This window comes from Penicillium waksmanii (genome assembly GCF_028829765.1).
Source record: "Penicillium waksmanii strain IBT 27052 chromosome Unknown utg000001l:1.0-4852451.0:1.0-4856178.0, whole genome shotgun sequence".
NCBI lineage: Eukaryota > Fungi > Ascomycota > Eurotiomycetes > Eurotiales > Aspergillaceae > Penicillium > Penicillium waksmanii.
In genome coordinates, this window is record NW_026643248.1 from 3868684 (window position 1) to 3880530 (window position 11847).

The following is an 11847-nucleotide window of genomic DNA, read 5'->3' on the forward strand; positions in this document are numbered from 1 at the left end:
GTAACAGAATCCCTCAATCATCATTTTAGCGCCCGGAATGATGTGTACTTGGTCAGCAGTTGCGATTGAATGCCTAAGCGTTTGAATTGGAATTGCAGCAGTCCTGCGCTCTATGCGCGATTTTAAGGATTTCAAAATATCAGAAAGCCTTAAATAGCAGTCTCTTTCCCCCTCCTTCATGCTTAAGAAACAACAGCTTTTTTTAACTTTGAAAAGTCTTTGCTAAAAGTGCCTTTCTTGATCCTTAGACTTATAATGTTTCGAACTGCCATTCTCGGCTATCCCCTCAAGGCCATCAGATGGTTCAGGGAAGATATCTATAAGAATAGTCCTGAGAAACGCAGAGAAGCCGAGACGGCCATCAAGAAGTTTTATGAGGCCAACAAAGACAACATGGAGAAACGAGGGGTCTCTGAAGCGATTGTCAAGTGAGTGCTTAGCTACATATGAGTCAAAAGGCGGCTTGCTTACCAATAAAGGGGAGCGAAGCATAATGATCCCAGGAACCCAGACCCCAAAGGAGAGCACTGGACTGTCGAGATGATCAAAGAAAATGGTGAATTTGTGACAAAGAGACATGTCTATTGACGTACGTTGGCTTCAATGTGCGGTTGGAAAGCACGCTGTGTTGCTTTATTCGCACGATGATGCTGTGATGCGTAAACCGCTTTCATTGTGGGGGAGGGGTTGGTTCTGTGCAACTGGAATACGTCTCATGTTCATATCTGTTGGTTTTATTGAATAATACATACCGATTTAGCCAAAAGGAGGCGGACACAGCCTGTCTTACAACTATATTACTGAGTCTGTGAGAGTGATCAGTAGTAAAAATGAACTTAATGAAGTTCCCTATGGTTTGGTTCGACGTATGGCTGCGGCTTAAACAACACAGAGAGTAGCAAATTAATAACCTTCCGAGAAGGCTTATGCGCAATACGCTTGATAAACACAAAGATATTCTTGATGAACAGAGACATCCAGTCTCATGGATACGACCGTGGAGATGAGCTCTTATCTAGCCGTAAACGGGGAACCCAGCGCGGTCTCTCACGAGAAGATCGGCCTTACCCATTTTACTCATTGCATTACACATTTGATTTGGATCTTAGATCTTCGTGCTATGTAAGACACCCAGCAGCTTAAATTACACGCGCTGGTACGCTTCACTAGTAACTAGTAAAGTACCTACCCATAGCGCTCCGATCTCACACACGGGAGTGGATGGGGTGGGTGGTTTGATTGATTGATTAATTTCTGGAGCTTTTGGCAGCTGCATGTAGCCCTCTAGCAAGTATTATCTGATATTTGATCCTATAAATTAGCCGAGGCGGGACTGAATCCTGTGACATTCTCCCTGTGCATCATCCCCTAACGTCAAAATAATGGTCACCAGGCGGCACGGCATGTCAGCGACTGCCTGGTCTTGTTTCTTTCCATTCCCTTGGATGCCCCATGATCGACGCCTGCTGTGGAATTATGACCCACGAGCTCTCTACGTAGTCCAATCCTATGCGCCAGAGTTGGAACACCCACCCTCTCATGGATTTCGAGAACTAGTAAAGACACTCTGGGTAACGCTTGACCACTGCGTCATACAGGCGGATGGATTTGGTTGATTGATTGATGTATTTCTCAGGCTTTTCACGACCTTGTGCTGTATGTAGCCTCCTAGCTTGTGTGCGCTGCAACGTTCAGTATGTACACGACATTCGTAGATCCTGTAAGACGAGAGTATTCCCAGACGACAATATTCCTACAGTATTGCTCTCAGGCGGTAGTGTTCACGGCACAGAATACAAGAACGACCCGGGTAGTCCGTAAAAACTGTGTCACATTGGCAAACGTCTCTCGACTCATAACCAGCTGCTTCTACCATGAGATAGCGCGGTAAGGTGGAGACAGCCCTTAGTTATTCCTTGCTTCCGCCAGCCGTTGTGAGTGTTGAGAACCGATGGGGAAAAAGGGGTGCGGGTTGAGGGGGTGAGGTTCAACCACAACACCTGCCTTTCACCTCCGTCCCTCTTCTTGGACAGAATTTGACTTCCCCTGGCAGAAAGACACGAACAACTGCGAAAGGGCTGGTCCCCAGCACCACGTAGAGGTGTCTGCCGTCGCAGGCGGATGGGGTGGCAGTGCTACGAATAGTTAACTAACTAATGCCTGGCACATATTATGTAAATATCTTGGCAAATATCACGTGACTGACGCGTCTAGGAACTTATAAGCGCTCGCGATCCCCCCCAGATCATTTATATTTCGTCTGACAGGCGGATCAAAAAAGTTCATGCCACAAATTCTGCACAAGAAATTTCAAGATGACGACTGCTTTCAAGAAAGCTTTGGCTCGGGTAAATTCTCGAACTTGGCTCGCAAAATTCTTCAAACCTGTTTCTCAAACATCCATATCTCCCAATCCACACCAGACAACAGAAGAGGCAGACTTTTATTCTACCGGAGGCTTCCATCCCGTATCGCTTGGAGACACTTTCAACTCTGGCACATACAAAGTGATGAGGAAGCTAGGCTACGGGCAGTATTCTACCGTCTGGTTAGCTAGGGATTCCAAGTGAGTGTAGTTCTCCACATTTGTCAAACGTGTAGCTTATCGAGTAACGAAGGGCTCAGAAGTATGTGGCGCTCAAAATCCTAAGAGCCGACTGCTACGGAGGATCGCATGACATATTCGAGCGAGAAATCCTCTCGAGGCTATCCGATATTTCCAGGAAAAGCGACCATGGAGGCCGACACCACGTGTTACCCCTTCTGGATCAATTCAAACACGAAGGGCCAAACGGACAACATGTATGCTTCGTGTTCGATGTGTTGGGTCACCACTTGGATTTTCAAACCGCAAAATACGAAGATGGGAGATTGCCTCTTAAGGCAGTAAAAATAATAGCGCGTCAGCTTTTACTAGGGTTGGATTTCCTCCATAGGGAGTGTGGAATCATTCATACCGGTATTGCTATGCGTTGCGAATCGCCTCTTACTCACTATAATAGTGCTAATTACGGTCGACACATAGATCTAAAACCCACGAATATACTACTCGAGCTGGAAACTCCAGAAGAAACTATTGAAAAATATCTATCAGAAATCCCTGCACGGGTCAGTCATGAACGTGGTGTCACCAAGCCACTCCGAGAGGTCATCAGGACACCGCTCATCTCGGAAATGCTTGAACCGCGCATCAGAATAGTTGACTTTGGTGTTGGTACGTACCGCGCGTCTAGTCGTTTCTTCGGATGACACTTACACTGATTGTAGCTTCTTGGTCAGACAACCACCTGTCGGATGTAGTCCAATCTCCAGCTTTACGAGCACCAGAAGTCACAATCGGTGCGCATTGGGATGCTAGTATTGATATCTGGAGCCTCGGTTGCCTTGTAGGTATTCAACCTACCTGCTCAAAATATGACAAGGTTGTCTTATATCACTAATTTTCAATAGGTTGTTGAGTTTGTTCAGGGGATAGTGCCTTTCTCTGGAGCGGCGTCAAAATACGGTTCGTGGACGGTTGATGATGACCGGCTTGCAAGGACAATCGAAATACTTGGTAATTTCCCGCCTGAGCTTCTTCGAAAAGGAAACAGGTCTGCGGAGTTCTTTAACACGAGTGGTATGCCCTCCTTTGAAGAAGGAAGTGCTAACGTCATATTTTCTCCATCTTGCTAATTTTATACAGGCGGCCTCCTTCGAATTTCAGATCTAAAACCGACGAGTCTTGAAAGGCTTATAGATGGCACTGAGCGGCCTTTCCTCAAACCCAACGACATGTCCGACGCTGAAACTCCCATATTCATCGATTTCCTTCGAGGTATGCTTACAATTGACCCGGCACATCGAAAGTCGGCCGCAGAGCTGCTGCAGCATGAATGGTTTAAAATGTAACTACTTCCAACTTCCAATTGGAGTGAAAAGATTTATTGTTATCTCAATACCACCTTTTATGATAAATCTTCTGCAACCCTAGAAATGGACCCCTGCAACTACCAGAGGAAATTCCCTCTTTCCCTTTGTCTCATTATCTTCCCAAGTGACCATCAAGCCGCCCTCCTAGGGCGTCAAAGTTATCTGGTGTGGCATGTACCGGAGTAGACGTCGGATATGCGCATATACCTCATCTCGGTGGTTCGAGGGGTCCTAGAGGCTCCAAACACCGAAGAGATGGGAAGGGATATGAGTTCTTCTACGATGTGGCCGCAAAATAAGGGCTCGTGCTTTCCACTTTCCTTTTTCGCACTGGGAAGAATCCAGTTCCGGCACGGCGTTCGCTGATGTATACCATTAAAGTCCAACCATCGGTGGTGGACCTTCAGTGTGCTTTGCTGGTGATTGTACACAACATCCGCCCTGCTTTCGAGCCCTTTCACATAAACCACTTGAATTCCCTGCATCGAATCCAGCAGGGCAAAGCATGCCCTCAGGGCCTTCCGCACAGTTCTAAAGAAGGTGGTGTCCGGGGGACTACAGATCTCCGCATTCTGGAATAGCTTCGAAAGCTCTTCTGCGGCGCTGCGGATAGGTGTAGTCGATCGCAGTAAGCGCCACAATTCTCGCGACAGCCTCATCGGCCTTTTTCCAATGGTTTCTCGTATCATCTTGACATCCTAGATTTGCGTTAGCCTGTGACAAGTGATACGTATATTTGACTTCCGACAAACCTGAGCTCCGGATGTTTCGCAATAGAAAAAGTCCTTGCCCTTGGACTCGTGTAGCAGATACGTCCAGATGCGGGATATCGTCGAGGGTAAGAGCAAATCAGCAGCCAGACTAACGTCCATCAGCGCTGGTGTCTTTCGGAGGAGGCTCACGTATATCGGAAGAAGGACGAGGACGTTCTCGTGCGTTTGAAGTGCGGACTCCCAGATCCGGCACACTCGCTCTGCCAGTCCATGCCGGTCCATTAGCCATCGCCGATCGCGATTGAATTTCCCCTTTGTAAAGTTATAACCAAGTTTGAACGGGTAAATCGAGCTTGTTCCAGATATTAGCACACCGTGGGCATAAATCCTACCAAGGAGATTTTGGTCAAAAAGCAGGTCCCCGTGGCTTGTCTCGACAACCGAGGACGGGTAGGAGATGCCACGAATATCCAGAGATATTTGCAGCCACTCAAGAACTTCTTCAGGTGCCACCGGCCGACCCTGGGTGGTGCGTCCGGGGCCGATGAGCACGGCAACATCGCGCCCGGGGTGGAAGCGCAGTCCAGCAAAATCTTCGGCCCAGTCCGTCCGGGTGGACCCAGATTGGCGCGATGGGGTGATGGTACAATGGAGGCGAGACTTGCATGGCTCCCGCAAATAGAAATTCCAGGAACACCAGCTGGCCGCCACTTGCAACCTATACCCATCCCGGGACAGAGCCACGGCTGCCAGCTTGAGTCCGTCGCCGTGGGAACCCGCCAGTTGGTTCTGGTCGCCCTTGGTAGTGAAGCCCAACTCGACAGCCTCGAAGGGCAATTGCAGGCAGGCGTTCGCCAAAGTGACCCGACTGGACTTTTTGTCATACTTGATGAATCCCAGGGATCGGCGGCCCTCGGGGTCCGCGGGGTCTGGTACCAAGACGGCATAGTGATCGTAGGCGTCGACGAAGTATGGCCGGAAGGCCATTCGATCGATCTGGAACCGTTCCAAGATGGCGTCCTTCCTGTTTTCTGATTTAGCGTCATGATCCGACGAGACGAAAAATACACAACTTACCAATTCTGATATAATTCCTGAAAGGCATCGGCAGAGGTCCAGTGACTCACGTAATGAGGCGAAACCCCGATCGAGACAATACGCCGCGAATGCGAAGCAGCTGGAGATGATCTTTGCTGGCACTGAAGGAGTTCGCGTTCAAGCTGCTGATTCGCGTCAGTCATTTGACAGCTTTCGTCGCTGGAGTCAATATCTATGCGGTCAGCCATCCTTTTGCAGTGGAGGTATCCCTGAGAATCTAGGCTCTTTGTCGACTTTTTTTATTCCGCTCGTCAGTGACTCTAGCGCACAGTCTAGTGCAGTAATTCATGGCCAGCTGAAAAACGGTAACCAACGTCATGATATCAAGATAGAATCAAGCAAAGGGTCTTGATGGGAGAACGATGATCAATCACCACCAATCGTGCGGCTGATTGCGACATCCCTTCCACCTGAGACATATGTATCATCCTGGGCCTTGCCACAGATCTGGCCATCGCCGCCTGGCTTCAAGGATGATATAAGGCCTTTGATCATATACGGATGTCTTCAGTCGTGGCCTTGCGACGATTCCGCATCGTCGATCAACATTACGCAACAGTGACACCCAAGTTGTCAACAAGCATTAACATCGTTCCAGAATTGGGGAGTGCATCAAGTAAGTTCAAATCATCCTGTTGAGATGAGTCCACGACACGCTGTTTCTGGCCGACTCTGCAGACTGACCGCGGTGGCACTCGTTTCACCTGTGTCACCAACGTTGACGAGGCAAATGATTTGTCACGCTTTATCTGGGCCAACCAGGGGCTTCTGGTGGGGTCAGCGCTTCCGTGAGTCAACCATCTCAATGCCCAGTGATGGTCCCTGCCAACACATCGCAGAATTTCCAACTTGAACGCGTGCACGAAGCAGGCCAATGCGAATAATGTTTACTTATTCTTAGAACTTTGCAATATGTGCCTCACCCGTCATCACATATCTTCAACCCCAAGCTACCGAATACTGTCGCACGCCCATGCTTCTATAAATTGAGATGATCTCTGCCCTGCTTAAAAATTCCAGTGACTTGCGCCACGTCATTAATCAAATGTCAGGAAAAATAGAAGAAAGTGACAACGAGCTTTTCGAGGTTCTATCCAATTACGGAGACCTCAGTATTGAAGATACGGACGACGATTCCACTACAGAGGAAGACCTTTCGGAAACAAGCGAAGATCGCAGGTTTGTGGCATCAGAGAGCGATGATGCCACGTATTCAGACGAAGAGTCGCTAGGATCTAGTCTCCCCTGCATCCACCACGCCATGGATGGTCACGAGACATCGAGCACCGTAAGTGTGTCCATGGGATTACTTTGGACTGTCGAGCTAACTGCAGCAACTAGGTCGGCAAAAAGATACCGATTAGCGCCATTGCCTCTCGGTTGATCTCCGAAGATGGGATTTCAACGATACAGTATTTGGTATTGTGGCAATCATGGGAGCAGGAGATACCGCTTGAGCATGATGTGAGCGAGGATGTGTCTTTTTCGCCCAGGTCGTGTATCTAAGACGAGAAAGCTTTGGTTTCTTTGCCACTTTTCGATATCAATTCTTCATCTCTACTTCTCTATGCAATACCGAGCCGAACACCCAGATTGAAGTCAGTTTCATCTCAGTGGATGGCAAGTCGGTCTGTCTCGCGTTTTCTTCTGAGCAGAATACAGTACCAATGGATAAAGTGCCTCGCTGAAGAATTCAAAGATCAGCTGTATTTGCTTCGGAGCTCAAATTCTTTGAAAGGAATCCATCTTCTAGAGTCTATCATCTGTAGGGTGGCGATAACAACCAGAATACCGCAGCAGTTCTGTCCAGGGACTTTAAAGCCCATCGAGCCCATTTCAAAATATTGCTTATACGAAATTCGTACGTGCACAAGTGTTGCGAGTCCCGGAAAAGCCATATTGGAGGAAAATATTTACGTCCGGTCCATGATTATGAACTTGGATATCCGCCTGTCTGGCTCTGTCACACAACTAAGAAATTTTTGAATCAAGGACGTCTCCGAAAGTATTCTGAAACCTTATCTTTCTGCATCCTTACGCAGAAAAAGGTGAATTCTGTTGGACAGGAAATGGCCCTCACTAGACACAGTAGCGTATTGTGTCTTCGTGATCATCTGAGTATCTTTATGTGAGACAGTTCGTTCTTTATAACAAAGACTCGGTTCTTTTTGAGGTGGCATGATTTATATGGATTGGCACCAACACAGGAAACCGAGGTACAGGGATCTTTCAAACCAATTCTACCAGTCAATTACCAGACTTTGGTCAGTGAAAGGATTGAGCCTGCCAGCCCAGCAAAGAAAAAAGCAAAATGTACCCCAAAAGCCCAGCCATAATCGAACCCACTATGCCGCATAAACCCCATGGGGTCTTGAACCTAAATGCTCCTTGGCTCTCAGCCGCCGGTGTAGCAGCCGTTTCTATGCCTGATTGCGGCTTCATAGGAGACGTGGCCAGAACTTTCTGGGTGGAGATTGAGGCGCTTAGTGCGCCCGGTGAATTTGATATTGTGGTCATAACTGGTATTGCCATCCAGTTGAGGTCTTTTGGGGCTAGTGTGGCGTGAACCGAAATCTTGTTGGTAGCATAGCAGGATGCGTACGTTGTTCCGGTAATATGACACGACAGGGACGCGGTGCTGCAATGATCCATTAGTATCAAAAGTACTTTGGGTGCATACGGGGTACCAACCTATTCTTTTTGTTGACATCCACCAGCTCTACGGAGTCCTTCTTAATGATAGCCGTCATTCCTGCTTCGGAAACGCCGCAGTCAGATGCAGCCACGGTTTGAGGGCAAGTCACAAGGAATGTTGTCGTTTCATTATCCTAGAATATAGTAAAGAAGTTAAATCAGAGTCTTGAATTCCAATGTCTCGCCATTTCCTCACATACGGTTGATAATATGCTCGCTTCCAATTCACGCCCTTGAAATCCGGGCAATAGGAGGCTGACTGTTTGTCCGAGAATTATTGTAGCTGCACCTAAAAAGAAAATGCAGTAAGAGAGTAACATATCCACTCAGAATTTGGCCGTCTCAAGCTTCGAAGGAAGACTGTTTCAAGTTCGGACACTCAATCTGTCAAATCAGAGGCTTGATATACTGCAGATAGCTGGGATGACGGACTATTGTATTATGACTGAAAAATCTTGATTTTTTCAGCAGGAGCCCCGCGAATCCCTAAAGACTTCTCTTGATAGACGAGAAAGCCGGAATTTATCAGTACGGTATTGTGGAAAACGTTTGTGGTTACCTGGGAAGATCCTGTTGAGTGACCTCAAACGACCAGTGATTAAAAGCTGTTATAATTGGTAGAACCGTTTTTGGGGTCTGCGAGTCCTTTGTTTCTTTCAGAGGTCCTTTGATAGGTTTCTTAAGATTCTCGGGGTTCAATCTGGTAACTTGGGCACCCCTTGAGCGGCCGCAAAATTGTAAACGGAGCGATACCACCGCAGTCAAAGGACGCATACAACTTCTACCAATGATTGTCTCTTCAGGTTGGTAGCCAACATTATTGTATTAATTTGATGGGAGCAACAAAATCTTGCGGCCTGTTAGCTATTGGAAAGTAAACAGATTCCCATTTAATTCCACGACAACTCATCACAAACAAGTCTTTACAGATACATTCGGTATGAGTTCTTTGGCCAAGTCAAGATTTTGATGACTATGTATAACATATTGAAATGGAGTATGTCCAAAAATTCCTGTAGCCTAGTTCGAAACGGAAGTATAAGTAGCTTTGCGCGCGTCGCAAAATGCCTGGTTTAAAGGGCAAGACAAATCCTGTTTTGATGAAAACCCCCATCTTCAGAAGCGAAAGAGAAATGCATCGTTTGCTTATTTTTTCTACACTCATCTCGGCGGTCTTTGGCGGAACGCTTCAGATCATTGACCATAATAATCAATGTTTCGTGTATTCCACGGAGAACTTCGACTGCACCGGGATCTCGGAGCCGTTTGCGCCTCTTGATGGCATATCATGTTCCCGTAAGCAATGCAATCTATTGACAAAAGAACAATATTTCTGACATCTTTGAGACCTCAACCCAGAAATCAAAGGCACACACTCCAATTCGTCGTCGTTTAAAGCCATGCTATGTCGCTCTGATCAGAATACCGCATGAGTTGAGGTACATCGAAGCGGCTTGATCAACTTCCATAATGAAGAAGGGGATGCAGCAAGTTGCAAGGTCGCGGAGGCCCTGCTTAAGGGAAGCTTGTGCACCGCCAGCAATAAATCAAGGTCTTCGACGAAAGGCATTGAATCCCAACTGACTTCTTCGTCTACCACAACCATCCATGTGTCAGTGACAGCACCATCGGCGGCCCCGACTACTTCCTCGGGCCCGAACAGCTCTTCGAACACGACAGATTGCTGAACACAAAAGTTTGCTTGATTTTCAAGCTTTTGCTAGGCTATGCTGCTTCTGTTCTATCAACTAAGTCTACCATTTGACTATGGAGCCCTAAGCCCAGCACGGATCTTTTCTTGCACCTCGCTGCCCAGGTTTCAAATTCATAATTTACAAGCAGTCTACCTTTTTAGCACAAAAATGAAATGAAATGGAATGGAATAAAATAAAATAAAAATTCGTTGTATGCCTGAAGTTTATATGAGAGTCCTGCACCTATTGAGATAACACGAATATTCAACCCAATGGATCTGACAAAAGGGAGCCAGAGTTTCAAAACACAAACTAGTTGATTGGTGTCTAATCTAATGCTGTTGTCTGCTTTTACTATAATTCCCGGGCAATAGGTCGATCATTTATTCATTGCCACTATATTTATCGGGATGGGCAACCTCTTTTGGGGTTTATGGTTCCAGAGAATGGTTCTAGAAACCGCTGAATTGATAGCATGGCTAGTATATCAATATTAACTGCATGCATCACACGCAAATTTCATTAAAATCTGGCTATAAATTATTTATTTGCAACCGGCGGCAGGCGAGGAAAATCCTTTTGGAGGCAAAAGCAAATTTATCTCACATCTTGGGGGAAATATTTCATACTTTAAGGCGGCCGGGACCTCAGACGCAAGCCATGAAATGGAAGGGGTGGTCATTGCGGAACATAAACATCATCTTCTAGGTTAAAGATTTGGATCTTCTCGATATTCGAAAGCTGGCCAGCCCTCCAATGTCAATCGACCGCGAAACTTAGGGCTGTAGGCAGGACTCGTATTGTCAAGGGTTGCCACATAGCGGTTGCGACCGCCCATTTTCGTATGTGTCAGGTAGTGAGCCTTCAGATTATCCGAGCGTTTGAAGCTGCGATGACACTCTGGCACCCAGCATACGTACGGCCTTTCATCTGAGTGGCATATCAGATGTCTCTCGAGGGCTTTTCGGCGCCTGAATTGGCGGTCACAGCCCGGGTATGTGCATTCGAACTGCCGCTGGGGTATTTTGTGTGGCAATTTCCGGAAGCTCCAGTCCGGAGGTACCTGAGAGGAAGAAAGAGATGCGGCGTTTGTAGGCCCTAGAGAAACTGGGCTCGTTGTAAGCACTTCATTGCTGCCAAGTCGCATAGAACAGGGGTTGCAGGCAGGGGCCACCTTTGCCTCAAAGGTATGAGGCTTGGAGAATGGCTCCGATGGACTGAAAGGATACGAATGTGGCATATTTTCAAGCCAGTAAATGACAGGGATCGGCTCGTAATGGATGAAGCCAGGATCGGAAACGTGTCCTGGTCGTTGAAAGCCGCAACCGAAGAGATCATTCCGATGAATCTACCGCATGGTATCTCCTGAATTAAACATCCCAAGCGACGGTTGTGGAAAGGCCACACAGATAGGACGTGTTATGAAGCAATTTTCGGGAATCAAGGGCCATTGGTCGTTCGACTCGTTCATGATTGATCTTTGACTCAAAGAATGCGAATTCATTTGGAAACAATCGTTCGGGAATTGCACGCAAGGGGTATCGCGTTGTGACTGTTGGCTGCTTTGTACAGAGTAGAAGAAAGCGAAATACGACAGTGGCGATTGCATAATCCAAACGCCAATCTGCGACGGGAGAGGTTTGGGCGGCAAAATTCTGAGTGTGTGATAGACTGAGGCCGCCAGTAGCTTGATACAAACGGCGAGCAGATATACAAAAGAAAACGTCGATATGCAA

General features: G+C 47.2%; 5 protein-coding genes across 5 annotated transcripts; 3 read left to right on the forward strand and 2 right to left on the reverse strand.

Moving 5' to 3' along the window:
- Positions 1-255: 255 nt before the first annotated feature.
- N7481_001379 (uncharacterized protein) lies at positions 256-588 on the forward strand (the record flags this gene model as incomplete). Its single annotated transcript, XM_057260598.1, has 2 exons — positions 256-428; positions 480-588. The coding sequence occupies 2 exons, from the start codon at positions 256-258 to the stop codon at positions 586-588; spliced, it is 282 nt and encodes a 93-aa protein (XP_057128430.1).
- Positions 589-2315: 1727 nt separating this feature from the next.
- N7481_001380 (protein kinase) lies at positions 2316-3891 on the forward strand (the record flags this gene model as incomplete). Its single annotated transcript, XM_057260599.1, has 6 exons — positions 2316-2348; positions 2424-2566; positions 2619-3214; positions 3268-3386; positions 3451-3619; positions 3686-3891. 6 exons carry the CDS (start codon positions 2316-2318, stop codon positions 3889-3891), a joined length of 1266 nt encoding a protein of 421 aa, XP_057128431.1.
- A 2877-nt stretch (positions 3892-6768) lies between these two features.
- Positions 6769-7229, forward strand: N7481_001381 (uncharacterized protein; the record flags this gene model as incomplete). The annotated part of the gene is made up of 2 exons (XM_057260600.1): positions 6769-7011; positions 7065-7229. The coding sequence occupies 2 exons, from the start codon at positions 6769-6771 to the stop codon at positions 7227-7229; spliced, it is 408 nt and encodes a 135-aa protein (XP_057128432.1).
- Positions 7230-7988: 759 nt separating this feature from the next.
- Positions 7989-8704, reverse strand: N7481_001382 (uncharacterized protein; the record flags this gene model as incomplete). The annotated part of the gene is made up of 3 exons (XM_057260601.1): positions 7989-8361; positions 8415-8551; positions 8618-8704. Coding segments are annotated over 3 exons (597 nt in total), but the record flags the coding sequence as incomplete, so codon positions are not given.
- A 2116-nt stretch (positions 8705-10820) lies between these two features.
- On the reverse strand, positions 10821-11351 carry N7481_001383 (C2H2-type zinc finger protein; the record flags this gene model as incomplete). Its single annotated transcript, XM_057260602.1, has 1 exon — positions 10821-11351. One exon carries the CDS (start codon positions 11349-11351, stop codon positions 10821-10823), a length of 531 nt encoding a protein of 176 aa, XP_057128434.1.
- Positions 11352-11847: the final 496 nt, after the last annotated feature.